The 26387-nt window shown below is 46.4% G+C and overlaps 1 protein-coding gene across 4 annotated transcripts in view; it reads left to right on the top strand.

The window, feature by feature from the left end:
- The window catches only part of CPNE2 (copine 2), a 144483-nt gene extending 128544 nt beyond the window's left edge, over positions 1 to 15939 (top strand). For 2 of the 4 annotated variants that reach the window (XM_067470996.1, XM_067470993.1), the window contains 2 exons: positions 8325 to 8561; positions 15539 to 15939. In XM_067470996.1, coding sequence (XP_067327097.1) covers positions 8325 to 8561; positions 15539 to 15646 — 345 coding nt within the window. In that variant the 3' untranslated portion in view covers positions 15647 to 15939. The remainder of the gene's footprint in view (positions 1 to 8324; positions 8562 to 15538) is intronic. The other 2 variants (XM_067470995.1, XM_067470994.1) reach the window with 1 other exon arrangement.
- The last annotated feature ends 10448 nt before the right edge of the window (positions 15940 to 26387 follow it).

Below are 26387 nucleotides of genomic sequence, written 5' to 3'. Positions count from 1 at the left end.
GAAGGAAGGAAGGAAGAGGGAGGGAAGGAGAGAAGGAATGAAAGAAAGAGGGAGGGAGGGAGGGAGGGAGGGAGGGAGGGAAGGAAGGAAGGAAGGAAGGAAGGAAGGGAAAAAGGAGGGAAGGAGAGACGGAAGGAAAGAAAGATAGAGAAGGAAGTAAAGAGAGAAGGAAAGAGGGAAGGAAGCAGAGAAGAAATGAAAGGAAGCAGGAGGGAGGGAGGGAGGGAGGGAAGGAAGTAAGGGGGAGAGAAAGAGGGAAAGAAGGAGGGGGAAAAGGAGGGAAGGAGAGACAGAAGGAAAGAAAGATAGAGAAGGAAAGAGAGAGAAGGAAATAAAAAAGTGAAAGAAGGAAGGGAAGAGGGAAGGAAGGAGAGAAAGAAAGGAAGGAAGGAAAGGAAGGAAGGAAGGAAGGAAGGAAGGAAGGAAGGGGGAGGGAGAGAAGGAGAGAAGGAATGAAAGAAAGAGGGAGGGAGGGAAGGAAGGAAGGAAGGAAGGAAGGAAGGAAGGGGAAAAGGAGGGAAGGAGAGATGGAAGGAAAGAAAGGTAGAGAAGGAAGTAAAGAGAGAAGGAAAGAGGGAAGGAATGAGAGAAGGAATGAAAGAAAGAGGGAGGGAGGGAGGGAGGGAAGGAAGGAAGGAAGGAAGGAAGGAAGGGGGAGAGAAAGAGGGAAAGAAGGAGGGGAAAAAGGAGGTAAGGAGAGACAAGGAAAGGTAGAGAAGGAAAGAGAGAAGGAAATAAAAAGTGAAAGAAGGAAGGAAAGAGGGAAGGAAAGAGAGAAGGAAAGGAAGGAAGGAAGGAAGAGGGAGGGAGGGAAGGAGAGAAGGAATGAAAGAAAGAGGGAGGAAAGGAAGGGAAAAAGGAGGGAAGGAGAGATGGAAGGAAAGAAAGGTAGAGAAGGAAGTAAAGAGAGAAGGAAAGAGGGGAGGAAGAAGAGAATGAATGAATGAATGAATGAATGAATGAAAGAGGGGGGGAAGGAAGGAAGGAAGGAAGGAAGGAAGGAAGGGGGAGAGAAAGAGGGAAAGAAGGAGGGGGAAAAGGAGGAAAGGAGAGACAGAAGGAAAGAAAGGTAGAGAAGGAAGGAAAGAGAGAAGGAAATAAAAAAGTGAAAGAAGGAAGGGAAGAGGGAAGGAAGGAGAGAAGGAAAGGAAGGAATGAAGGAAGGAAGGAAGAGCGAGGGAGGGAAGGAGAGAAGGAATGAAAGAAAGAGGGAGGGAAGGAAGGAAGGAAGGAAGGGAAAAAGGAGGGAAGGAGAGATGGAGGGAAAGAAAGGTAGAGAAGGAAGTAAAGAGAGAAGGAAAGAGGGAAGGAAGGAGAGAATGAATGAATGAATGAATGAATGAAAGAGGGAGGGAGGGAGGGAGGGAAGGAAGGAAGGAAGGAAGGAAGGAAGGAAGGAAGGAAGGAAGGGGGAGAGAAAGAGGGAAAGAAGGAGGGGAAAAAGGAGGAAAGGAGAGACAGAAGGAAAGAAAGGTAGAGAAGGAAGGAAAGAGAGAAGGAAATAAAAAAGTGAAAGAAGGAAGGAAAGAGGGAAGGAAGGAGAGAAGGAAGGAGAGAAGGAAGGAAGGAAGGAAGGAAGGAAGGAAGGAAGGAAGGAGGGAGGGAGGGAGGGAGGAAGGAAGGAAGGAAGGAAGGAACCAAAGAGCAAAGGAAGGGAGGAAAGAAACAGATAGAGAAGGAAGAGAGAAGAAGGGAAGGTAGAAGGGAAAGAAAAAGAGGGAAGGAAGGAAAGAGGGAGGGAAGGAAGGAGAGAAAGAGGGAGGGAAAGGTTGGCCACAGCAACGCATGGCGGGCACAGCTAGTATTTTGTATACGAACATGTGTGTGTGGCCAAGCAATATCAGAGTGCGGTCATGATTGCCCCCAGGAGGTAGTGCAGGCAAGGTGTACCTGGCTCCGGGGACTTAGGCACAGCCTTCTCTGCTCCCGCCCCATTCTCTTCCAATCAGGCAATTTATTTTGTGAGGTATGTGTATGTTTGCAGAGGCTGTACAGGAAGTTCAAGGTGCAAGAAATAGCTGTACAGATACGGTGCTTTTGCTGAGCCATACAGGACTTTGAGCACTGATTGCGCTTCCAAAAGAATTAGATGCAATGAGCAGTGTATGCGATTTTCAACAGAAAGGAGGAAACCATGAAAATGAACAAAATCTGGCTACCAGTATTAAAAAAAACTCTAAAATCAGGACAGTAGATAAAGCGGAACACTTAAAACACCAGGGGAATTCCTGACACGATACAATCAGGGCTAGCTAACACCTCCCAACAAAGGATTCCCCCAGGCAGGAAGCAGCCAGGCTTTGAAGCTGCAAGGCCATTAAATGCCAATCAAGGTGACCAATTGCAACATTCACACTTGCCTCAAGCAGACAAGAGTTCTTTCTCCCATCCAGGAACAAAACAATCAGGGCTAGCTAATACCTTCCAACAAAGAATTCCCCCAGGCAGGAAGCAGGCAGGCTTTGAAGCTGCAAGGGCATTAAATGCTAATCAAGGTGGCCAATTGCAACATTCACACTTGCCTCAAGCAGACAAGAGTTCTTTCTCCTATCCAGGAACAAAACAATCAGGGCTAGCTAATACCTTCCAACAAAGGATTCCCCCAGGCAGGAAGCAGGCAGGCTTTGAAGCTGCAAGGGCATTAAATGCTAATCAAGGTGACCAATTGCAAAAGCAGACAAGAGTTTTTCCTCCTACCCAGGACATTGTTGCACACACACACACACAGACGTGTGTGTGTGTATGTGGTTTGTGTGTGTGTGTATATATATATATATATATATATATATATATATATATACACACACACACACACACACACACACACACACACCACCTACCTAGTTTCTAATAGACCTCACAACCTCTGAGGATGCCTGCCATAGATGTGGGCGAAACGTCAGGAGAGAATGCTTCTGGGATTTGGCCATACAGTCCGGAAAACTCACAGCAACCCAGAGTTTCTGGTCATTAAAGCCTTCAACAACACAGTTATTTTTTCTTTATTGAATGAAAAGGTTAGCAACTGCTGGAAGCCTCCGAGGAAGATCTGTAGGAACTCTCAATCACTGTTTCTTTGCATCAGATTCATAATGTAGCTTGAATTCCCCTCGGCATGAGATGCCTCCGCTTTATTATTTTTCAAAGATGCGTGGCCGTGCTTTCACCATAGCAACCTGGGTACCAATGGCAATGGAGATACCCTTAAAAACAGATGAGAGCAACACAAAGACCTGTAGTTGAGAGGCAAACTCTGTTGGGGTGACATGCAGATTTTGGGTTGAGCCATCACTAACTGGATTATAGGTGAACTATAAATCCCAGCAACTACAACTCCCAAATTACAAAATCCTCCCTCAACCCCACTAGCATTCACATTTGGGTGTATTGGGTATTTGTGCCCAGTTTGGTCCAGATCCATCATTGCATGAGTCCACAGTGCTCTCTGGATATAGGTGAACTACAATTCCCAAACTCAAGGTCAGTGCCCACCAAACCCTTCCAGTGTTTTCCATTGGTCATGGGAGTTCTGTTTGTCAAGTTTGGTTCAGATCCATCGCTGGTAGAGCTCAGAATGCTCTTTGATTATAGGTGTACTATAAATCCCAGCAACTACAACTCCCAGATTACAAAATCAATCCTCCCCCAACCCCACTAGCATTCACATTTGGGTGTATTGGGTATTTGCGCCCAGTTTGGTCCAGATCCATCATTGCATGAGTCCACAGTGCTCTCTGGATATAGGTGAACTACAATTCCCAAACTCAAGGTCAATGCCCACCAAACCCTTCCAATGTTTTCCATTGGTCATGGGAGTTATATGTGTCAAGTTTGGCTCAGATCCATCACAGGTGGAGCTCAGAATGCTCTTTGATTATAGGTATACTATAAATCCCAGCAACTATAACTCCCAAATTACAAAATCAATCTTCCCCCAACTCCACTAGCATTCACATTTGGGTGTATTGGGTATTTGTGCCCAGTTTGGTCCAGATCCATCATTGCATGAGTCCACAGTGCTCTCTGGATATAGGTGAACTACAACTCCCAAACTCAAGGTCAATGCTCACCAAACCCTTCCACTGTTTTCCATTGGTCATGGGAGTTCTGTGTGTCAAGTTTGGTTCAAATCCATTTGAGTATTCATGCCAAGTTTGGTCCAGATCCATCACTGCATGAGTCCACAGTGCTCTCTGGATATAGGTGAACTACAACTCCCAAACTCAAGGTCAATGCCCACCAAACCCTTCCAGTGTTTTCCATTGGTCATGGGAGTTATATGTGTCAAGTTTGGCTCAGATCCATCGCTGGTGGAGCTCAGAATGCTCTTTGATTATAGGTGTACTATAAATCCCAGCAACTACAACTCCCAAATTACAAAATCCTCCCTCAACCCCACTAGCATTCACATTTGAGGGTATTGCGTATTTGTGCCCAGTTTGGTCCAGATCCATCATTGCATGAGTCCACAGTGCTTTTTAGATATAGGTGAACTACAACTCCCAAACTCAAGGTTAATGCCCACCAAACCCATCCAGTGTTTTCCATTGTTCATGGGAGTTCTGTGTGTCAAGTTTGGTTCAAATCCATTTGAGTATTCATGCCAAGTTTGGTCCAGATCCATCATTGCATGAGTCCACAGTGCTCTCTGGATATAGGTGAACTACAATTCCCAAACTCAAGGTCAATGCCCACCAAACCCTTCCAATGTTTTCCATTGGTCATGGGAGTTATATGTGTCAAGTTTGGCTCAGATCCATCGCTGGTGGAGCTCAGAATGCTCTTTGATTATAGGTGTACTATAAAACCCAGCAACTACAACTCCCAATTTTACAAAATCAATCCTCCTCCAACCCCACTAGCATTCACATTTGGGTGTATTGGGTATTTGTGCCCAGTTTGGTCCAGATCCATCATTGCATGAGTCCACAGTGCTCTCTGGATATTGGTGAACTACAACTCCCAAACTCAAGATCAATGCTCACCAAACCCTTCCAGTGTTTTACATTGGTCATGGGAGTTCTGAGTGTCAAGTTTGGTTCAAATCCATTTGGGCATATTGAATATTCATGTCAAGTTTGGTCCAGATCCAACACTGCATGAGTCCACAGTGCTCTCTGGATATAGATGAACTAAAACTCCCAAACTCAAGGTCAATGCCCACCAAACCCTTCCAGTGTTTTCCATTGGTCATGGGCGTTCTGTGTGTCAAGTTTGGTTCAGATCCATCGCTGGTGGAGCTCAGAATGCTCTTTGATTATAGGTGTACTATAAATCCCAGCAACTAAAACTCCCAATTTTACAAAATCAATCCTCCCCCAACCCCACTAGCATTCACATTTGGGTGTGTTGGGTATTTGTGGCAAGTTTGGTCCAGATCCATCATTGCATGAGTCCACAGTGCTCTCTGGATATAGGTGAACTACAACTCCTAAATTCAAGGTCAATGCCCACCAAACACTTCCAGTGTTTTCCATCGGTCATGGGAGTTCTGTTTGTCAAGTTTGGTTCAAATCCATTTGAGTATTCATGCCAAGTTTGGTCCAGATCCATCATTGCATGAGTCCACAGTGCTCTCTGGATATAGGTGAACTACAACTCCTAAATTCAAGGTCAATGCCCACCAAACCCTTCCAGTGTTTTCCATTGGTCGTGGGAGTTCTGTGTGTCAAGTCTGTCTCAGATCCATCGCAGGTGGAGCTCAGAACGCTCTTTGATTATAGGTGTACTATAAATCCCAGCAACTACAACTCCCAAATTACAAAATCAATCCTCCCCCAACCCCATTAGCATTCACATTTGGGTGTATTGGGTATTTGTGCCCAGTTTGGTCCAGATCCATCATTTCATGATTCCACAGTGCTCTCTGGATATAGGTGAACTACAACTCCCAAACTCAAGATCAATGCCCACCAAACCCTTCCAGTGTTTTCCATTGGTCATGGGAGTTCTGTTTGTCAAGTTTGGTTCAAATCCATTTGAGTATTCATGCCAAGTTTGGTCCAGATCCATCATTGCATGAGTCCACAGTGCTCTCTGGATATCGGTGAACTACAATTCCCAAACTCAAGGTCAATGCCCACCAAACCCTTCCAGTGTTTTCCATTGGTCGTGGGAGTTCTGTCTGTCAAGTTTGGCTCAGATCCATCGCTGGTGGAGCTCAGAATGCTCTTTGATTATAGGTGTACTTTAAATCCCAGCAACTACAACTCCCAAATTACAAAATCAATCCTCCCCCAACCCCACTAGCATTCACATTTGGGTATATTGGGTATGTGTGCCAAGTTTGGTCCAGATCCATCATTGCATGAGTCCACAGTGCTCTCTGGATATAGGTGAACTACAACTCCTAAATTCAAGGTCAATGCCCACCAAACACTTCCAGTGTTTTCCATTGGTCATGGGAGTTCTGTGTATCAAGTTTGGCTCAGATCCATCACAGGTGGAGCTCAGAATGCTCTTTGATTATAATTGAACTATAAATCCCAGCAACTACAACTCCCAGATTACAAAATCAATCCTCCCCCAACCCCACTAGCAATCACATTTGGGTATTTGTGCCCAGTTTGGACCAGATCCATCATTGCATGAGTCCACAGTGCTCTCTGGATATAGGTGAACTACAACTCCTAAACTCAAGGTCAATGCCAACCAAACCCTTCCAGTGCTTTCCATTGGTCATGGGAGTTCTGGGTGTCAAGTTTGGTTCAAATCCATTTGGGTGTATTGGGTATTTCTGCCCAGTTTGGTCCAGATCCATCATTGCATGAGTCAACAGTGCTCTCTGGATATAGGTGAACTACAACTCCTAAATTCAAGGTCAATGCCCACCAAACACTTCCAGTGTTTTTCATTGGTCGTGGGAGTTCTTTGTGTCAAGTTTGGTTCAGATCCATCGCTGGTGGAGCTCAGAATGCTCTTTGATTATAGGTGTACTATAAATCCCAGCAACTACAACTCCCAAATTGCAAAATCAATCCTCCCTGAACCCCACTAGCATTCACATTTGGGTATATTGGGTATGTGTGCCAAGTTTGGTCCAGATCCATCATTGCATGAGTCCACAGTGCTCTCTGGATATAGGTGAACTACAACTCCTAAATTCAAGGTCAATGCCCACCAAACACTTCCAGTGTTTTCCATTGGTCATGGGAGTTCTGTGTATCAAGTTTGGCTCAGATCCATCACAGGTGGAGCTCAGAATGCTCTTTGATTATAATTGAACTATAAATCCCAGCAACTACAACTCCCAGATTACAAAATCAATCCTCCCCCAACCCCACTAGCAATCACATTTGGGTATTTGTGCCCAGTTTGGACCAGATCCATCATTGCATGAGTCCACAGTGCTCTCTGGATATAGGTGAACTACAACTCCTAAACTCAAGGTCAATGCCAACCAAACCCTTCCAGTGCTTTCCATTGGTCATGGGAGTTCTGGGTGTCAAGTTTGGTTCAAATCCATTTGGGTGTATTGGGTATTTCTGCCCAGTTTGGTCCAGATCCATCATTGCATGAGTCAACAGTGCTCTCTGGATATAGGTGAACTACAACTCCTAAATTCAAGGTCAATGCCCACCAAACACTTCCAGTGTTTTTCATTGGTCGTGGGAGTTCTTTGTGTCAAGTTTGGTTCAGATCCATCGCTGGTGGAGCTCAGAATGCTCTTTGATTATAGGTGTACTATAAATCCCAGCAACTACAACTCCCAAATTGCAAAATCAATCCTCCCTGAACCCCACTAGCATTCACATTTGGGTATATTGGGTATGTGTGCCAAGTTTGGTCCAGATCCATCATTGCATGAGTCCACAGTGCTCTCTGGATATAGGTGAACTACAACTCCCAAACTCAAGGTCAACCCTGCTGATGGCACTCCGCTCATCACTTTTTCCAGGATGAAGAGAAGGAAGCATTGGGGAGAATCACCCTCTGGGTTTGTTTACTTAACCAATTACAGAGGGAGATTCCATCTGAACATTAGGAAGAACTTCCTGACTGTGAGAGCTGTTCAGCAGTGGAACTCTCTGCCCCGGAGTGTGGTGGAGGCGCCTTCTTTGGAAGCTTTTAAGCAGAGGCTGGATGGCCATTTGTCAGGGGTGATTTGAATGCAATATTCCTGCTTCTTGGCAGAATGGGGTTGGACTGGATGGCCCAGGAGGTCTCTTCCAACTCTTTGATTCTATGATTCTATGATTCTATGATTCTATACAGATCCACCTAGTTGTAGTTTTGCCTACTAATCTGTTTACCTTGTCGAAAGCCTTCCTGAAGTCCAGATACTCTATATCTGCGGCGTTCCCCTTTTGCTCTCCCTTTTTCAGCAATACTTCATTCTCTTGATCATCACGGACGGCGTCATCAGCGACATGGACGAGACCCGGCACGCCATCGTCCAGGCTTCCAAGCTGCCCATGTCCATCATCATCGTAGGCGTAGGGAACGCCGACTTTGTCGCCATGGAGTTCCTGGACGGAGACAACCGGATGCTCAGGTCTTACACCGGAGAAGAGGCCGTGCGGGACATCGTCCAGTTCGTGCCCTTCCGCGAATTTCGCAGCGTGAGTACGGGAGGCGATATTGGAGGGGAGGGAGATGGCTCGGTCAGTCTGCAAGAAATTAGGCTCTCCTTGACAATTAGTGCCCTCCTTGACAACGTTTCCCTGCCAGACATTGGTTAGTTCCAGAATATTGGGATGGGGAAAAGCTCCATATCCGAACGCATCTCTCCATATGAACCTTCCAGAAACTTGAGATAGTTTGAGGAGACCCTGCTCTCTATCTTGGTCTAGGAACGAGAGACAGGGCCATCTCAGTGGTGTCTCCTCGGCTGTGGAACTCCCTGCCTAAGGATATTAGCTCCACCCCCTTCCTCCTGACCTTTCAAAAAGAGTGAAAACCTGGCTCTTTGAGCAAGCGTTTGGAATTTCAGCATGACCAGGGATGAGAGACAGGGCCTTCTCTGTGGTGGCCCCCTTGGCTGTGGAACTCCCTGCCTAGGGATATTAGATCAGCCCTCCCTAGGGAATATTAGATTGGCTTCCTCCCTCCTGACCTTTCGAAAAAGAGTGAAAACCTGGCTCTTTGAGCAAGCGTTTGGAACTTCAGCATGACCAGGAATGAGAGACAGGGCCTTCTCTGTGGTGGCCCCCTCAGCTGTGGAACTCCCTGCCTAGGGATATTAGATCGGCCCCCTCCCTCCTGACCTTTCAAAAAAGAGTGAAAACCTGGCTCTTGGAGCAAGCGTTTGGAATTTCAGCATGACCAGGGACGAGAGACAGGGCCTTCTCTGTGGTGGCCCCTCGGCTGTGGAACTCCCTGCCTAGGGAATATTAGATTGGCTTCCTCCCTCCTGACATTTCGAAAAAGTGAAAACTTGGCTCTTTGAGCAAGCATTTGGAACTTCAGCATGACGAGAGACGAGAGACAGGGCCTTCTCTGTGGTGGCCCCCTCAGCTGTGGAACTCCCTGCCTAGGGATATTAGATCAGCCCTCCCTAGGGAATATTAGATTGGCTTCCTCCCTCCTGACCTTTCAAAAAAGAGTGAAAACCTGGCTCTTTGAGCAAGCGTTTGGAACTTCAGCATGACCAGGGAGAGACAGGGCCTTCTCTGTGGTGGCTCCTCAGCTGTGGAACTCCCTGCCTATGGATATTAGATCGGCCTCCTCCCTTCTGACCTTTCGAAAAAGAGTGAAAACCTGGCTCTTTGAGCAAGCGTTTGGAACTTCAGCATGACCAGGAATGAGAGACAGGGCCTTCTCTGTGGTGGCCCCTCAGCTGTGGAACTCCCTGCCTAGGGATATTAGATCAGCATCCTCCTTCCTCAGCTTTCGAAAAAGAGTTAAAACCTGGCTGTTTGAGCAAGCGTTTGGAACTTCAGCATGACCAGGGATGAGAGACAGGGCCTTCTCTGTGGTGGCTCCTCAGCTGTGGAACTCCCTGCCTAGGGATATTAGGTCGTCCGTCCCCCCCTCCTGACCTGATTTCCCAAGATGCCCATGGCCTCCTTGCCAATTGCTTTGCAATGGCTGGTTTCCAAGTATCTTGTGCTGCACACCAAGTGTGAAATGGACTGGAGATACTCCTTAGGTCAATAGTTCTCAACCTGTGGGTCCCCAGATGTGAGGTCATCCAGAGTTTTGGAGTTGGGTGCCATCTATATGCAGATGACATCCAACTCTACTACTCATTTCCACCAAACTTCAAGGAAGCCTCCCAGACCTTACTTACTTAGGCAATCCCTCGTTGGCCGTGGAGGATAGACTTCCAGGATCAGTGTTCTGGTGGGTCTGTAGGTGACTGTGGAGCCCTATTCTTGATCTGCATCTTCTTCTGCAGTGAGGGCATCGGTTTCCAGGTGGAAGGCGGTCTCGGTCGGGGTTGGCTTGACGCGTCTTCCTTTTGGCACGTTTCTCTCTTTTGCCTTCCATTTGTGCCTCTTCAAATTCTGCAGCACTGCTGGTCACAGCTGACCTCCAGCTGGGCTTCCCAGTTCTCAGTGTCTATGCCAGAGTTTTTAAGATTGGCTTTGAGCCCGTCTTTCAATCTCTTTTCCTGTCCACCATCATTCCATTTTCCGTTCTTGCGTTCGGAGTAGAGCAACTTTGGGAGACGGTGGTCGGGCATCTGGACAACATGGCCGGTCCAGGGGAGTTGATGGCAGAGGACCATCGCTTCAATGCTGGTGGTCTTTGCTTCTTCCAGCACGCTATTTGTCTGCTTGTCTTCCCAAGAAATTTGCAGGATTTTCCGGAGGCAGCGCTGATGGAATCATTCCAGGAGTTGCATGTGACGTCTATAGACAGTCCACATCTCGCAGGCGTATAGCAGTGTTGAGAGGACAATAGATTTATAAACAAGCACCTTGGTGTCCCTACGAATGTACCTCAAACACTCTCTGCTTCATTCGGAAAAATGCTGCACTCGCAGGGCTCAGGCAGTGTTGTATTTTGGTGTCGATGTTGACTTTGGTGGAGAGGTGTCTTGACAGCTGTGATGGACTGGAAGAGGGCTAACAGGTTGAAGCTTAATCCAGACAAGACAGAGGTCCTCCTGGTCAGTTGTGGGGCCGACCAGGGTATTGGGTAGCAACCTGTGCTCGATGGGCTTACACTCCCCCTGAGGACGCAGGTCCGTAGCTTGGGGGTCCTCCTGGACTCAACGCTGTCACTTGATGCTCAGGTGTCAGCAGTGGCCAGGAGGGTCTTTGCACAACTCAAACTCATGCGTGAAGTCTGACTTGGCCAGCGTGGTCCATGCATTGGTTACATCCAGATTGGACTGTTGCAATGTGCTCTACATGGGGCTGCCCTTGAAGACGGCCCGGAAGCTCTAACTGGTACAACGGGTGGCAGCCAGGCTCTTTACTGGAGCAAACAACGCCCCTCAAACAGAGAGTGTTTGAGGACCGGGACATCTGTAGGGATAGGAGCCCCCGTGGCGCAGTGGGTTAAACCCCTGTGCCGACAGGACTGAAGACCGACAGGCCGCAGGTTCAAATCCGGGGAGAGGCGGATGAGCTCCCTCTGTCAGCTCCAGCTCCTCATGTGGGGACATGAGAGAAGCCTCCCACAAGGATGATAAAAACATCAAAACATCCGGTTGTCCCCTGGGCAACGTCCTTGCAGACGGCCAATTCTCTCACACCAGAAGCGACTTGCACTTTCTCAAGTCGCTCGAGACACGACCAAAAAAATCTGTAGGGATACCAAGGTGCTTATTTATAAGGCTATTCCCCTCCCAACTCTGCTATATGCCTGCGAAACGTGGACTGTCTACAGACGTCATATGCAACTCATCAGCGCTGCCTCCGAAAAATCCTGAAAATCTCTTGGGAAGGCAAGCGGACAAACGTCAGCATGCTGGAAGAAGCAAAGACCACCAGCATTGAAGCGATGGTCCTCCGCCATCAACTCCGCTGGACCGGCCACGTTGTCCGGATGCCCGACCACCGTCTCCCAAAGCAGCTGCTCTACTCCGAACTCAAGAACGGAAAACAGAATGTTGGCGGGCAGGAAAAGAGATTTAAAGATGGGCTCAAAGCCAACCTTAAAATCTCTGGCATAGACACTGAGAACTGGGAAGCCTTGGCCCTTGAGCGCTCCAGCTGGAGGTCAGCTGTGACCAGCAGTGCTGCAGAATTCGAGGAGGCACGAGTGGAGGGCGAAAGAGAGAAATGTGCCAGAACGGAAAATTATTTATTTATTTATTTATTGTTCTTATACCCCGCTACCATCTCCCGCAGGACTCAGTGCGGCTTACAAGAGGCCAAGCCCAACAACGTCATAAAAAAACAACAACAGCAAAAGCAACAAATAACTCATAAGAAGCAAAACAATACAATAATAACACGACACATTTAAAAACATGAGGCAGGGCCAAATGTGAAAATTCTAAATCTCTCATAAGGTGCATTAAGGGCATATTGCTTAGGATTCCTTATTCTGGGAAGGCACGCTGGGAACATCCACGTTTTCAAGCTTCTTCTGAAGACTGCCAATGTTGGGGCCTGCCTAATATCCTTAGGGAGGGAGTTCCAGAGTCGTGGGGCCACCACCGAGAAGGCCCTGTCCCTCGTTCCCACCAATCGCGCCTGTGAAGCAGGTGGGATCGTGAGCAGGGCCTCTCCAGATGAACGAAGAGATCGTGTGGGTTCGTATATAGAAATGCGGTCACGGAGGTAGATGGGTCCCAAACAGTTTAGGGCTTTGTAGGTAAGCAACTGCACCTTGAATTGTGCCCGGAAAATGAATGGCAGCCAATGGAGCTCCTTAAACAGGAGGGTTGACCTCTCTCTGTAAGGAGCACCAGTAACAGCCTGGCCGCCGCCCGCTGTACCAACTGGAATTTCCGGGCCGTTTAAAGAAAACGTTCTTTAAAGAGATTGAAAGATGGGCTCAAAGCCAACCTTAAAATCTCTGGCATAGACACGGAGAACTGGGAAGCCCTGGCCTGTGAGTGCTCCAGCTGGAGGTCAGCTGTGACCAGCAGTGCTGCAGAATTTAAATAAGCATTAATTGAAGGTGAAAGAGAGCAACGTGCCAATTGGAAGGTGCGTCAAGCCAACCCCAACCGGAACTGCCTTCTACCTGGAAAGCGATGCCCTCACCGCGGGAGAAGATGCAGGTCACCTACGGACCCACCCTGGAAGATTATCCTACTCGGACAACGAGGGATCGCCTAAGTGGTGGCCCCCCACCTGTGGAATTCGCTCCCCTGGGAAATTAGATCTGCGACCTCACTCCTCTCCTTCAGGAAAAAACTGAAAACATGGATTTGGGACCAGGCATTCGGACAATCGGGCAGATAAAGAAAGGACTTTGAGAATGGCCAGGAAATGACTAATGGAATGGAATTTGGAACTCTGAAAGACGAATGCTGAGCACGTGAATAGTTTTATATGATGTTGTATATTGATTGTTTTAACTGTGATAATTGTTTTAACTATGGTTTTGTACATTATGTGTAGATTTGTATAGGCATCGAATTGTGCCTTTTTTAAGCCGCCCTGAGTCCCCCCTCGGGGGTTGAGAAGGGCGGGGTAAAAGTACCCGAAATAAATAAATAAAATAAATAAGTAAGTAAGTAATCTTAAGAGCTGGTAGAGAACCCCCAAGGACATCATTCATTTTGCCATGCAGAAAGACGCAATCAAAACACTCCCAACAGATGGCCATCCAGGCTCTGATTCAAAACTTTCCAAAAAAGGAGGTCTCACTTCATAGAATCATAGAATCAAAGAGTTGGAAGAGACCTCATGGGCCATCCAGTCCAACCCCATTCTGCCAAGAAGCAGGAATATTGCATTCAAATCACCCCTGACAAATGGCCATCCAGCCTCTGCTTAAAAGCTTCCAAAGAAGGAGCCTCCACCACACTCCGGGGCAGAGAGTTCCACTGCTGAACGGCTCTCACAGTCAGGAAGTTCTTCCTAATGTTCAGATGGAATCTCCTCTCTTGTAGTTTGAAGCCATTGTTCCGCGTCCTAGTCTCCAAGGAAGCAGAGAACAAGCTTGCTCCCTCCTCCCTGTGGCTTCCTCTCACATATTTATACATGGCTATCATATCTCCTCTCAGCCTTCTCTTCTTCAGGCTAAACATGCCCAGTTCCCCAAGCCGCTCCTCATAGGGCTTGTTCTCCAGACCTTTTATCATTTCAGTCGCCCTCCTCTGGACACATTCCAGCTTGTCAATATCTCTCTTGAATTGTGGTGCCCAGAATTGGACACAATATTCCAGGTGTGGTCTAACCAGAGCAGAATAGAGGGGTAGCATTACTTCCTTAGATCTAGACACTAGGCTCCTATTGATGCAGGCCAAACTCCCATTGGCTTTTTTTGCCGCCACATCACATTGTTGGCTCATGTTTAACTTGTTGTCCATGAGGACTCCAAGATCTTTTTCACACCTACTGCTCTCGAGCCAGGCGTCCCCCATTCTGTATCTTTGCATTTCATTTTTTCTGCCAAAGTGGAGTATCTTGCATTTGTCACTGTTGAACTTCATTTTGTTAGTTTTGGCCCATCATCTCTCTAATCTGTCAAGATCGTTTTGAATCCTGCTCCTGTCCTCTGGAGTCTTGTCTCTCCCTCCCAATTTGGTGTCGTCTGCAAACTTGATGATCATGCCTTCTAGCCCTTCCTCTAAGTCAGTAATAAAGATGTTGAACAGGACCGGGCCCAGGACGGAACCCTGCGGCACTCCACTTGTCACTTCTTTCCAAGATGAAGAGGAAGCATTAGTGAGCACTCTCTGTGTTTGTCCACTTAACCAATTACAGATCCACCTCACCGTAGTTTTGCCTAGCCCACATTGGACTAGTTTCCTTGCCAGAAGGTCATGGGGGACCTTGTCAAAGAAGGCCTTCCTGAAATCCAGGTACGCTACATCCACGGCATTCCCCGCATCTACCCAGCTTGTAACTCTATCGAAGAAAGAGATCAGATGAGTCTGGCATGACTTGTTTTTGATAAATCCATGTTGACTATTAGCGATGACTGCATTTGTTTCTAAGTGTTTGCAGACCGCTTCCTTAACAATCTTTTCCAGAATCTTGCCCGGTATCGACGTGAGGCTGACCGGACGGTAGTTGTTTGGGTCATCCTTTTTTCCCTTCTTGAAGATTGGGACCACATTGGCCCTCCTCCAATCTGCTGGAACGGGAGAAGTTCCAGCAGATTGGAGGAGGGCCAATGTGGTCCCAATCTTCAAGAAGGGGAAAAAAGGATGACCCAAACAATGACCAATGTCCGGTCAGCCTCACGTCGATACCGGGCAAGATTCTGGAAAAGATTGTTAAGGAAGCGGTCTGCAAACAAGTGGAGTGCTGCAGGGTTCCCCCCTGGGCCCGGTCCTGTTCAACATCTTTATTAATGACTTAGATGAAGGGCTAGAAGGCAGGATCATCAAGTTTGCAGATAGCTCTGACCATCCTAATATTTAGGTGGAATCTCTTTTCCTGCAGTTTGAAATCATTGCTTCATCTCCTTCTTCAATTTGATGTCCACTGGGTCCATACTGTCCTTCTTGTCTTTTCAGGCCCCCAAGGAGACCCTGGCCAAAGCGGTCCTGGCGGAGCTCCCGCAGCAAGTGGTCCAGTACTTCAAGCAGCAGAACTTGCCGCCCATCAATTCCGAACCAGCGTAGGGTGGGATCCGCCGCTCTTTGCCCGCATGTTCCCCCAAAACGTGTCAGTGCCGGGCTGCATGCCTCATGTGGTTTCAGACAATTTTGTACTTTTAATTTAAATAAGTTTATTTAAAAAACCAACCAAACAAATTCAGATCTCTCTTGAAAATGCAACACAAGCAGAGTCTGGATTGGAGCTCCAAAATAAAAAATCACTATTTTCCTCTCCTCGGCCACTCCAAGAACCAATTTTTAAATATTTGAATGTACTTTGTATGATTTTTAGGGCTGGTCAATTCGTTTCGTTAATTCGTAATTCGTTAAAAAATTCGTTAATTTTTGAATTACGAAACGATTACAAAACATTTTTTTTAACCTGGAAGTGTTTTTAAATATCGAAACGGCAGGCGCCAAAAAATTTTGTATTTCCGTCCATTTCGGAAATACGTAAGATGGCCGCCTGCCGATGCTTGCTGAGAGGGGCGAGCGAGAGGGGCGAGCGAGCGGCGAGCGAGAGGGGCGGAAGCACTCTCTCCTGACATTTCACCCACATCTATGGCAGGCATCCTCAGAGGTTGTGAGGTCTGTTGGAAACTAGGCAAGTGGGGTTGATATATCTGTGGAATAATGTTCAGGGTGGGAGGAAGAACTCTTGTCTGCTGGAGGCAAGCGTGAATGTTGCAGCTGGCCAGCTTGATGAGCATCGAATGGCCTTGCAGCTTCATGGTCTGGCTGCTTCCTGCCTGAATGTTGCAATTGGCCAGCTTGCTTAGCATTGCCTATTAATAATAATAGCGAGCGGTGAGCGAGAGGGGCGAGCGAGCGGCGAGCGAGAGGGGCGGAAGCACTCTCTCCTGACATTTCACCCACATCTATGGCAGGCATCCTCAGAGGTTGTGAGGTCTGTTGGAAACTAGGCAAGTGGGGTTGATATATCTGTGGAATAATGTTCAGGGTGGGAGGAAGAACTCTTGTCTGCTGGAGCGAGAGGGGCGAGCGAGAGGGCCCGCCAGAGTGAGTGCCTGCCTTCCCTCCTTAATAATAATTAATAATAATTAATCCCTATTCTACTAAATTAATAATTAAATTTAAAAAATATTTTAAAATATTGAAAAAAAAAGGGCGCCATCTTTACAAAATGTTTTGTAAATATTTACGAAATTTTGTAAATACCGAAACTTTTTTTTGGGAAAGTTTTGTAATTATTTTAAATATCGAAACAAAAAAAACCCCCAAATACAAATCGATTTTAGAAACAAATTTTTGCGTTGTTACCCAGGCCTAATGATTTTCTTTTGGTGGAGCAAGAGAACATTTTTACAATTTTTTTCCCCCCTCGCAAGCTGTCAAATTATTATCGATATCTCCGTGCCCAAAGAAACGTGGACAGTTTATGGATGTGTCGTACTTGTACTTCTCATGCGCTGTCTTTCATTTTTATACCGTGTACATGTTTCTCTTTGTAATACTCAGGTTAATAAACAAACATGGACTCTTTGCAGCTTCACGGAGCCCTCCTGTGGTCTGTGTCCTCAGCTTTGTCCTTCAAACAGAAAGGAAAATGAAGGAAAATAGCCTAAGACAATGTCCCTTAAGCTAGCAGAGATGGAGGAACTATGGCATGTTGTGTGCCCACTGGAAACATCTGCCCTCTACCCAAATTCAGGGACCACCATGATGAGAAACACTAGTCTAAGCCCAAATTATAGATTACTAGCTTTACCCGCCATGCGTTGCTGTAGCCAACCTTCTCTCCCTCTTTCTCTCCTTCTTTCACTCCTTCCTTCATTTCCTTTTCTTCTTTACTTTCTTCCTTCTCTACCTGTTTACTTCCTTCCTTAGCTTTTTGCTCCCATCCTTCCTTCTCTTTATTTCTTTCCTTCCCTCCCTCTTTCTCTCCTTCTTTCTCTTCTTCATTTGCGCCGTCTTTCCTCCCTTCCCTTTTTTTCTTTCCTTCTCTCCTCCTTCCTTCTCTTCCTCTTTCCTTCCTCCTCCCTTTTTATTTTCCTTCCTCTTTCTCTCCTTCCTTCTCTATCTCTTTCCTTCCTTCCTTCGCTCTTGACTCACAGAATCATAGAATCAATAGAATCAAAGAGTTGGAAGAGACCTCATGGGTCATCCAATCCAACCCCCTGCCAAGAAGCAGGAACACCGCATTCAAATCACCCCCGACAGATGGCCATCCAGCCGCTGCTTAAAAGCTTCCAAGGAAGGAGCCTCCACCACACTCTGGTGCAGAGTTCCAGTCTTCCTTTTCTTTCTTTCTTTTCTTCCCTCCCTTTCCCTTCTTCCTTTGCTTTTTTCCCTCTCTTCCCCTTCCCAAATTCCCCTTCCTTTCTTCCTTCCTTCTTTCTTTCCTTCCTTTTGACACCTTCCCTTCCCCTTCCCTTTCTTCTTTTTTTCTATCTTTCTTTTCTTTCCTCCTTCCTTCCTTTCTCCCTTCTTTCCCATCCTCCTTCTCTGTCTGTATTCTTTCTTTCCTACGTTTCTTCTTTCATATACCTTCTCAACTTCCCTCCCTTCCTTTCTTTCCTTCCTTCCTTTCTCCATTCGCGCAGCATCCTGACCCCAGCAACCAGGCCACGTTCTAGAACTACAGTTCCCAGAGTGCATTGCGTGGGTACTTCCTCCCCTGGGCACTGCGCATGCTCAGTTGGTTTTTGTAATTGTGAGTTTGTTGAAATGTTGTTTGGAATTTTGATGAGTGTTGTGCATACCTTGTGGGTTGAGGTATGTGCACGGCAAATTTGGTGAGTTTTCATCGGGGGGTGTTCGCGTTTTGCTGTCCCGTTGAACACCCTTTCCATTTTGATATATATAGATGAACCTAGATTGCAATGCTCCACACTGCTTTGCATGGCTCCCCATTGCTACTTACTTACTTACTTAGGCGATCCCTCGTTGTCCGAGTAGGATAATCCTCCAGGGTGGGTCCGTAGGTGACTGTGGAGCCCTATTCTTGACCTGCATCTTCTCCCGCAGTGAGAGCATTGATTTCCAGGTGGAAGGCGGTCCCGGTCGGGGTTGTCTTGACACGCCCTCCTCTTGGCACGTTTCTCTCTTTCGCTCTCCATTCGTGCCTCTTCAAATTCTGCAGCACTGCTGGTCACAGCTGACCTCCAACTGGAGCGCTCAAGGGCCAGGGCTTCCCAGTTCTCTATGCCAGAGTTTTTCAGGTTGGCTTTGAGCCCCGTCTTTAAATCTCTTTTCCTGTCCTCCAACATTCCATTTTCCATTCTTGAGTTCGGAGCAACCGCTTTGGGAGGCGGTGGCCAGGCATCCGGACAACGTGGCCGGTCCAGTGGAGTTGATGACGGGGGACTATCGCTTCAATGCTGGTGGTCTTTGCTTCTTTCAGCATGCTGGCGTTTGTCCGCTTGTCTTCCCAAGAGATTTTCAGGATTTTCCAGAGGCAGCGCTGATGGAATCGTTCCAGGACTTGCATGTGACATTTGTAGACAGTCCACGTTTCGCAGGCATATAACAGGGTTGGGAGGACAATAGCTTTATAGACAAGCACCTTAGTATCCCTACGGATGTCCCGGTCCTCAAGCACTCTCTGCTTCATTCGGAAAAATGCTGCACTCACAGAGCTCAGGTGGTGTTGTATTTCAGTGTCAATATTGACTTTTGTGGAGAAGTGGCTGCCAAATTAGCGGAAATGGTCTACATTTTCTAATGTTACACCATTAAACTGTATCTCTGGCATTGGAGAGGGATTGGCCGGTGACTGCTGGAAGAGCGCTTTGGTTTTCTCGATGTTCAATGACAGGCTGAGCTTCTCGTATGCTTCTGCAAAGATGTTTAGAGTGACTTGTAGGTCTTCTTCTGAATGTGCACAGATGATGTTGTCATCAGCATACTGGAGTTCTATAACAGATGTTGTTGTAACCTTGGTTTTGGCTTTCAGTCTGCTGAGGCTTGCAGGTCTTCTTCTGAATGTGCACAGATGACGTTGTCATCAGCATACTGAAGTTCTATAACAGATGTTGTTGTAACCTTGGTTTTGTTGGGGTTCAGCCTCTGTGTGAACCTGACCCTCAGCCTCTGCGTGAACCTGAACCTGATTCTATGATTGTATTTCCTGATGCAACTGAACAGGCTACTGAACATGTATTTTTCCCTGATGGTTTGGAAACTGTTGATTCTGAGGGCAGTGGCTGGGAAAGTGAAACTAAACATCCTGATGAGCATGTTTCAGAGTCAAGCGGTGATACCTCTCCAGAGGAGTTAACACCTGCCTTTTTTAATGAGGACAGAAGAAGGCAGATTTGGGAAAACAGGAGTGAATCACAGAGTCTGCGAAGGTCAAGTAGATTAAAGCAGAAGGAGGCTTCCAAGCCTGGAGGCATGTCCCGAAACAGTTTCTTTAGTTTAAAGTGTCTCCCCCCCGGGCTGTCTTGTCAGATCAAGCATCGTTTAGACTGAGACATTACCTTGGCTGAGTTCCCGTTTCCCATGGCCTGCATTCCCAGAGGCTTCTAGTTTCAAGTACGGTTAGTGAGATCCTAACAGGTTCCAGGTTTTCTATAGTGTTGCTTTTGGACTTTTGATCTAGTTCAGAGATTTTCCTGACTGCTGAGTTTTACTGTGGCTTTTTGACTTTGCATTTTCCTCTATTTCGTAACCATTTTTTCATCAATAAAAAGGATTGTTTTTTACCACAGTCAAGTGTGGTGGATTTAATCTTATGGTTTTGTTTCCTGATCTGGGTTGCAATAGGTTCTGGATTTCAGTCTGCTGAGGCTTGCAGGTCTTCTTCTGAATGTGCACGGACAACATTGTCATCAACATACCGGGGTTCTATAACAGATGTTGTTGTAACCTTGGTTTTGGCTTTCAGTCTGCTGAGGCTTGCAGGTCTTCTTCTGAATGTGCACAGATGACATTGTCATCAGCATACTGGAGTTCTATAACATGATGTTGTTATAACCTTGGTTTTGGCTTTCAGTCTGCTGAGGCTTGCAGGTCTTCTTCTGAATGTGCACAGACGACATTGTCATCAGCATACTGGAGTTCTATAACAGATGTTGTTGTAACCTTGGTTTTGGCTTTCAGTCTGCTGAGGCTTGCAGGTCTTCTTCTGAATGTGCACAGATGACATTGTCATCAGCATACTGGAGTTCTATAACATGATGTTGTTATAACCTTGGTTTTGGCTTTCAGTCTGCTGAGGCTTGCAGGTCTTCTGAATGTGCACAGACGACATTGTCATCAGCATACTGGAGTTCTATAACAGATGTTGTTGTAACCTAGGTTTTGGCTTTCAGTCTGCTGAGGCTTGCAGGTCTTCTTCTGAATGTGCACAGACGACATTGTCATCAGCATACTGGAGTTCTATAACAGATGTTGTTGTAACCTTGGTTTTGGCTTTCAGTCTGCTGAGGCTTGCAGGTCTTCTGAATGTGCACAGACGACATTGTCATCAGCATACTGGAGTTCTATAACAGATGTTGTTGTAACCTTGGTTTTGGCTTTCAGTCTGCTGAGGCTTGCAGGTCTTCTGAATGTGCACAGATGACATTGTCATCAGCATACTGGAGTTCTATAACATGTTGTTGTAACCTTGGTTTTGGCTTTCAGTCTGCTGAGGCTTGCAGGTCTTCTGAATGTGCACAGACGACATTGTCATCAGCATACTGGAGTTCTATAACAGATGTTGTTATAACCTTGGTTTTGGCTTTCAGTCTGCTGAGGCTTGCAGGTCTTCTGAATGTGCACAGACGACATTGTCATCAGCATACTGGAGTTCTATAACAGATGTTGTTGTAACCTTGGTTTTGGCTTTCAGTCTGCTGAGGTTCATTAGCTTGCCAATAGATGATTTCCACTCCGGTGGGAAGTTTCCCGTTAAAAAAAATGAAGTATCATAGCGATGAAGATGGAGAATAAAGTTGGGGCAATAACACCTCCCTCTTTGACACCTGATTCCACCTTAAATGGGTCACTTTGGGAGCCACTTCTGCCCGAGACTGTTGCCATCATGTCATCATGGAGGAGCCGCTTTGCTGCACCTTACCCGATAGCATTAGTATTCTCTTGCTTACCCCAAACCGCCCTGCATAACTAGCCCTCAAAGACCAATCCACTCTTAACCCAATACCATTACCCTAAGGCAATTATGGCGAACCTATGACACGCGTGACAGTACTGACACACTGGCCACCTGGAAAGAAGGGCCCGCCCACTTCAAACATTCCTGGGTATTTAGGAAACATTGCAAAAATATTTAATTATTAATATTTAGGTAAGATTGCAAAATAATATTGGTTTATTTAATTATTAAGTAAACGAATATTATTTTGCATTTTTTTCCTAAATATTAGGAGTTACATATTTAAATTAAATTAAATGATAAATAATATTACTTTGCCATATTACTCAAATATTTCAGAATGTCTTAAATGAAATGGTAAATTTAATTTTAATTTGACATTTAATTTAATGCATTTTAATTTAATGTATTTTTAATATTTTTAATATATGCCATATATATATATATATATATATATATATATGCCTTAAATGAAATGGTAAATTTAATATCAAAATATTATTTTGCAAAGTTACTTTATTATTATTGCATTATTATTATTAGAAATACATTAAACAGCATATTAAATGCTAGAAATACATTTAAATTAAATTAAAAATAAATAATATTTTGTTGGGTTTTTTAAATTATATTTTTATTAAACACCCCCAAAAGGATATTATTTACGTAAATAGAGGTAGAACAACATGATAAGAGAGAAACTGGGAATTACAATTATATATTTTTTTGTTATTTAAACTAAATATTGCAAAATTATAGTTTTTTTCTTGAAGTGACACACCACCTGAATTATGCCCAGTTTTTTGGTGAATTTTGACACACCGCGCTCAAAAGGTTGCCCATCACTGCCCTAAGGGCACCAGAACCTGGGACACCCTATGGAAAAAAAACCCAACAAGGTGACCGTGATAAGCAGATGGTTCTCCAGAGAAGTCAGTCCATCATTAGCGAGTTTAATCGTCAGCCTTTGGGGGACAAAACTAAAAATGACAAGTTTTCATAGTATTCCTATTTAACTTTTGCATAAAAACAAACTCAAGAAGTACTGTAAACCTAAATGGCAGGCGTTAGGATCCTGCCCAGCAGCATGACTGGTTTTGTCCAAGGTTCCTAGATGTCATGACAAGCGTCCACTCTCTTTTGTATACAATACATCCCCCTTATCCATGGTTTCACTCACCCATGTTCTAAAATATTTCCTCTCCTGAAATGTTTGTGGGCTTCAGAAGGTCTAACCCAGGCATAGATGATTTCCACTCCGGTGGGAAGCTTCCCGTCAACAAGGTGAAGTATCATAGCGATGAAGATGGAGAATAAAGTTGGGGCAATAACACATCCCTGTTTGACCAGTGGTCCACGCTCTTGTTACATAGAATCATAGAATCAAAGAGTTGGAAGAGACCTCATGGGCCATCCAGTCCAACCCCCTGCCAAGAAGCAGGAATATTGCATTCAAATCACCCCTGACAAATGGCCATCCAGCCTCTGCTTAAAAGCTTCCAAAGAAGGAGCCTCCACCACACTCCGGGGCAGAGAGTTCCACTGCTGAACGGCTCTCACAGTCAGGAAGTTCTTCCTAATGTTCAGATGGAATCTCCTCTCTTGTAGTTTGAAGCCATTGTTCCATTGCGTCCTAGTCTCCAAGGAAGCAGAAAACAAGCTTGCTCCCTCCTCCCTGTGGCTTCCTCTCACTCACATATTTATACATGGCTATCATATCTCCTCTCAGCCTTCTCTTCTTCAGGCTAAACATGCCCAGTTCCCTAAGCCGCTCCTCATAGGGCTTGTTCTCCAGCCCCTTGATCATTTTAGTCGCCCTCCTCTGGACACATTCCAGCTTGTCAATATCTCTCTTGAATTGTGGTGCCCAGAATTGGACACAGTATTCCAGATGTGGTCTAACCAAAGCGGAATAGAGGGGTAGCATTACATCCTGTATAGACTACTGCAAGGCACTCTACGTGGGGTTGCCCTTGAAGACTGTTCGGAAACTTCAACTGGTCCAGCGAGCGGCAGCCAGATTGCTAACCAGAGCGACATACAGGGAACACACCACCCCCTTGCTGTGCCAGCTCCACTGGCTGCCGATTCAGTTCCGAGCACAATTCAAGGTGCTGGTTTTGACCTACAAAACCCTGTACGGTTCCGGTCCAGCGTATCTGTCCGAACGTTATCTCCCTCTACGTCCCATTCCGGAATTTGAGATCATCCGGGGAGGCCCTGCTCTCGACCCCACCGCTATCACAAGTGAGGCTGTTGGGGATGAGGAGCAGGGCCTTCTCAGTGGTGGCTCCCCACCTGTGGAACTTACTCCCGGGGGAAATCAGGGCATCAACATCCCTCCTTGCCTTCAGGAGGAAGGTAAAGACGTGGCTATGGGACCAGGCCTTTGGGCATCCTGACAATTAAATATGGAAACCAGATGGATAGGACCGACAAGGTATGGAAATTGGAATTTAAACTATTGAGACTGTGAAACGCTGACCAGCAATGAGGTTTGTATTGCTTTTACTGTTTTTACCTGCTTTTACTGGTTTTATGGTTGTTTTCTGCCGATTATAATTACTGTTCTGTTAATTGTTGTCACTGCTAAATTGTTGTCGTTAACTTGCTGTATGTAATGCGGGTATCGAATTGTGCCTTGCTTGTGTAAGCCGCCCTGAGTACCCCCCCCCCCCCCCGGGGTGAGAAGGGCGGGGTAGAAGCAACCGAAATAAATAAATAAATAAATAAATAAATAGGCAAACTTTCTAATTTGGGGGCTGCAGGGTGGGTTGGAGAGGAGGTGGGTGGGTGGGTGGGCTCTCTGCCCTTTCCTCCCCTTCCTCTTCTCTTTTGGAATGACAGGAAACGTTTGGATCCCAAAAGGGTTGGCCTTGGTCAGGATGAGATGGTGGACAGGAGAGGGAAAGTGTCTCCATGAGACCCCGTATTGCCTACTCCTGATATAGAATCCTAGAGCTGGAAGAGACCCCCAAAGGCCATCCAGTTCAACCCCCTGCCATGCAGAAAAGCACAGTCAAAGCACTCCCGATAGACAGCCTCTGTGGAGAAGCCTCCAGAGGAGACTCCACCACACTCCCAGGCAGCCTAGGCCACTCTCCAACAGCTCTTACTCTCAGGAAGTTCTTCCTCATCTTTCCCTTTCCCTGCCATTTGAAACGATTGCTCCCTTCTTGCGCCCTTGTCTCTAGAGTAGCAGAAAGTGCGTTTCCTCCTCCTCCTCCTCCTCCTCCTCCTCCTCCATGGGAGAGACACCCTTTGAAATCTTGGAACATGGTTCTCATATTCCCTCTCTGCCTTCGCTTCTCCCAGGTAAACATCTCCCCAGGAGGAAGGAAAAAGAGAAGGAAGACAGGGAGAGAAGGATGGAAGGAAGGGTGGAAGGGAATGGAGGGAGAAATGAGAGAAGGAAGGAATGACAAAAGGGAGGGAAGGAGGAAAGGGTGGAAGGAAAGGGAAGGGAAAGGAGGAAGGAAGGGAATGCAGAAGGAAGGAAGGATGAAAGAGTGGAAGAGAGTGGGGAGAAGGAGGAAAGAGAGAAGGAAAAACAAAAGGAGGAGGAAAGGGTGGAAGAGAAGGAAGGAAGGAAGGAAGGAAGGAAGGGATGAAAGGGTGGAAGGGAGTGGGGAGAAGGAGGAAAGAGAGAAGGAAGGTAAGACAAAAGGGAGGGAAGGAGGAAAGGGTGGAAGGGAAGGGAAGGGAAGGGAAAGGAGGAAGGAAGAAAAGAAGGAAAAAAGAAGGAAGAAAAAACAAAAGGGAGGGAAGGAGGAAAGGGCGGAAGGGAAGGGAAGGGAAAGGAGGAAGGAAGGAAAGACAAAAGGGAGGGAAGGAGAGAAAGGTGGAAGAGAGAGAAGGAAGGAAGGAAGGATGGAAGGAAGGATGGAAGGGAGTGGCGAGAAGGAGGAAAGAGAGAAGGAACGTAAGACAAAAGGGAGGGAAGGAGGAAAGGGTGGAAGGGAAGGGAAAGGAGGAAGGAAGGAAGGAAGGATGAAAGGGTGTGGTGAGAGGGAGGAGAGAAGGAAGGAAAGACAAAAGGGAGGGAAGGAGGAAAGGGTGGAAGGGAAGGGAAGGGAAGGGAAAGGAAGGAAAGAAAGAAAGAAGGAAAGAAAGAAAGAAAAACAAAAGGGAGGGGAGGAGGAAAGGGTGGAAGGGAAGAGAGGGAGGGAATGTGGAAGGAAAGAAGGAAGGAAGGATGAAATGGTGGAAAGGAATTGAGAGAGAGAGAAGGAAGGAAAGACAAAAGGGAGGGAAGGAAGGCAGGAGTGAGGAAAAAGGGAAAGAAGGAGAATGAAAGGGTGGAAAGGAAGGAGAGAAAAGAGGGAGGTACGAAAGGAAGGGGGGGAGAAGGAAGGAAGAAAAGAGAGAAGGGAGGAAGAGTAGGATGGCGAGAGGAGGGCCAGAAAAAAGAGCCCAAGGGGCCATATCCAGCTTCCAGGGCTGGGTTTGCCCATACCTGCCTTGTGCCTTCATGGATATTATCTAAAAATTAACAGTCACAGAAAATACCACCCCTCTCAATTTATTACTGCTTTGGTGTGCCTTCAAGTCGTTTATGATTGATGGCCACCCTACCATGGGGTCTTCTGGGGTGGAGAGTGTGTAATTTGACCAAAGTCGCCCAGTGAGCTTCCAAGGCGAGGATTTAAAACCCTGGTCTCCGGAATCATCATCCAACCACAGGAAATGAGGAAATTTCAGAGG

The sequence above is a fragment of the Anolis sagrei genome, chromosome 8 (assembly GCF_037176765.1).
Source record: "Anolis sagrei isolate rAnoSag1 chromosome 8, rAnoSag1.mat, whole genome shotgun sequence".
Classification (NCBI taxonomy): Eukaryota; Metazoa; Chordata; class Lepidosauria; order Squamata; family Dactyloidae; genus Anolis; species Anolis sagrei.
This window is presented reverse-complemented; position numbering and strand designations above follow the sequence as displayed.